Consider the following 2475-nt stretch of genomic DNA (forward strand, 5'->3'; position numbering starts at 1 on the left):
CTCCCAATAAAATGATTAAAAAAAGAAAGAAAGCTGTCTTTTTCCCTTAGAGCAGCTGGTGGTTTAGAACCACTAACTAACCACTACACACCACCAGGACTCCTAAGAAGCCGAGAGGCGGGGGGAGAGGGGGTCCTTAATCAAAGGAGTGACCAGGCTGTTTTCTTACTCCATAATGTCTCCGGAGGCTGAATAAGGGGCGTACTGCATGTGGAAGAAAGGAGGAACCCCACAGAGGGCACCCCAACAGGCCAGGGGACAGGGGACACTGTCTGCACCAACACTTAGCAAGGAAGGAAGTGAGAGGGAAGGAGCCACACCTGGGGTGCGCGGGGATTAGGTCAATGATCCAGCGGCTGGCCTTGACCCCCTTCCCCAAGACGAAGCCCCAGGGTCTAAGATCAAGCCGAGGAGGCAGGCAGGAGGGGGGAAACCTACAGTTTGCATTTGTTTTTGAGGAAGAGACCTCTCACCTTGAGCCGGTAACTCCTGTGTGATGTGGACTTCTCCCTCAGCAGCTTCTGCATGGACACTGCCATCCAGTGATCTGTTTGGAGGAAACCCAAGGTCCGGATCTCGAGCTCTGCCCCTTGGCCCAAACAGCAAGCCCTCAGAAAACGCCACGAGATGGTTTGCCTCAGAAAGCATTGCCTTCCAAACTCACAGGAGCCTCCCTGTATCCTGGTGCCTCCCTCCCCCAGAAACAGACGCCCCCCACCCCACCCCTGCCCCGGCTGACTGACATACTACCCAGAATCCCCTGCATCCTCACTCTCCTGCCCTCATGCCTTTGCTACAAGAGGCAATGAATTGAGGTCCTGAAGTGGAGCCGTGGGAGAGTTTGCCATCGTGCCTCCAAGAAGAAAGGCCTCCTGGTGCGGAAAACACAAGTTCCAAGAAGTGTCCACATCCCACACAGGCATCGAAACCCCAGCGTGCTTGCAACGACGGCAGCCGGCCCGGCGCAGTGCCCAGCCCAGCCCTGCCTTTGCGGGGCTTAGAGTCTTTGACCAGGGAACCCACCCCATCTCCAGGGCTAACACCAGCAGCACTCCCTGCCAAGTTAGCTAGGCATATGGCACCAGGGGGTGGAGCCAAGAGTGCCAGGGGACACGCCCTGGGAGCAGTGTAAGGAGATGAGTCAGAGATGCCAAAGCAGGCTGCCTTCTGGGTCATGGGGGTGGAGGGTGGGGGGCGCGGGTTCCCAGAGAAGAAGGGAAAAGGCAGGGGGTCTGGGGGCACATGACAAGTATTTCAGTGCACAAAGTCCCCAGCTCCCTCAGGGCAGACAGAAGCTTGCAAAGGAAATGTCAGAGAGGGTGTGTGTTATGCCCAATAGAAAGCAGCACAGGGTACCCGTGGCGCAGGAGAAAAGCTGTTTGTCTGCCTGTCTCTCTCCCAGGGCTCCGATCCCCGGGAGAGGAGGAGAGGCACAGTCACAAGCACTCACGAGCTGCCTGACACGGCACCCTCTTCATCCACGCAGCGCCAAGGCCATGCACCAGATATGGTCGTGCCTGCCTGACTGGCAAGCAAATTGAGGCACAGAGAGAGGAAGCAACTGGCTCCTGGTCACTCAAAGCTGGGTCCACCCATTTCTCCCCAGTTCAATAGGCTGGACCACCTTGTCTTCAGTCTGTTCCTCTCGGCCCAGCCCTCGATCAGCAGGTGGTATAGAAGGACCCTGCCCAGCACTCCAGCTGCATCTGCCTCCCTGGACATCCTATCCTCCCCCTGGCTCAAAGACCACAAGCATTCCCATCCTAATTCCCAGAGCGAAGTGGAATGAGCAAGCTGGGCCAGGGCCAGGCAGTTCAGTGAGCTGAGCCACAGCAAGGCAGCCAGCAGGGACAGAGGCTCAGGCTGCTGCCACTCCTGTTCTTATTCCACTCCACCGGGTTAACTCCGACTCAGAGTGACCCTGTGAGCAACCGAATGGAACACTGCCCGGGCCTGCACCTCCCCACAATTGATAAGGAAGGCCAAATCAGTATGTGCGGTTCCCTGCCCTGCCAGCAGGGTGTGCTACCCCAACATGCAAAAGGGTGGTACCACCACCGGGTCGGCCCTGGAAGGTGGCAGGCCAAGGGGCAGCCCTAATGCCCCTAATTCCCTGGCTGCAGAGAAGTTCAGTGTCCCCGCAGACTCCCTGTTGGCCAGGGTCTGCTCTTGACGGTGGAGAGTGGCCTGGAGTCCCAGCACTGTGGGGACCCACCCAGGGCTCCCTCGGGACAGGGTCCACTTCAGATGAGTCACCTAGTGTCCTTGGGGGTCTAGCACCCCTCAGCAGAGAGCATTCGCCCAGCACTGAGACAACTTGGAACGATACAGCCTAAATCCAAACCTGATCCCACCGCAATCGGCTAGATCCCAACTCATAGGACAGGGTAGAATTGCTCCAGAGGGTTTCTGAAGCTGTACATCTTTAAAGGAGCAGAGAGCCTCATCTGACTCCTGAGGAGCCTCTGGAGGGCT

At 57.6% G+C, this 2475-nt stretch overlaps 1 protein-coding gene across 1 annotated transcript in view; it reads right to left on the minus strand.

The window, feature by feature from the left end:
• The window catches only part of EFCAB8 (EF-hand calcium binding domain 8), a 60735-nt gene that overhangs the window by 39223 nt on the left and 19037 nt on the right, over window positions 1–2475 (minus strand). The window contains exon 9 of the mRNA XM_030887079.1: window positions 474–547. Within this exon, the coding sequence (XP_030742939.1) occupies window positions 474–547 (74 nt within the window). The remainder of the gene's footprint in view (window positions 1–473; window positions 548–2475) is intronic.

This window comes from Echinops telfairi, unplaced genomic scaffold (assembly GCF_000313985.2).
Source record: "Echinops telfairi isolate 266 unplaced genomic scaffold, ASM31398v2 ScPeMD7_5592;HRSCAF=6446, whole genome shotgun sequence".
NCBI lineage: Eukaryota > Metazoa > Chordata > Mammalia > Afrosoricida > Tenrecidae > Echinops > Echinops telfairi.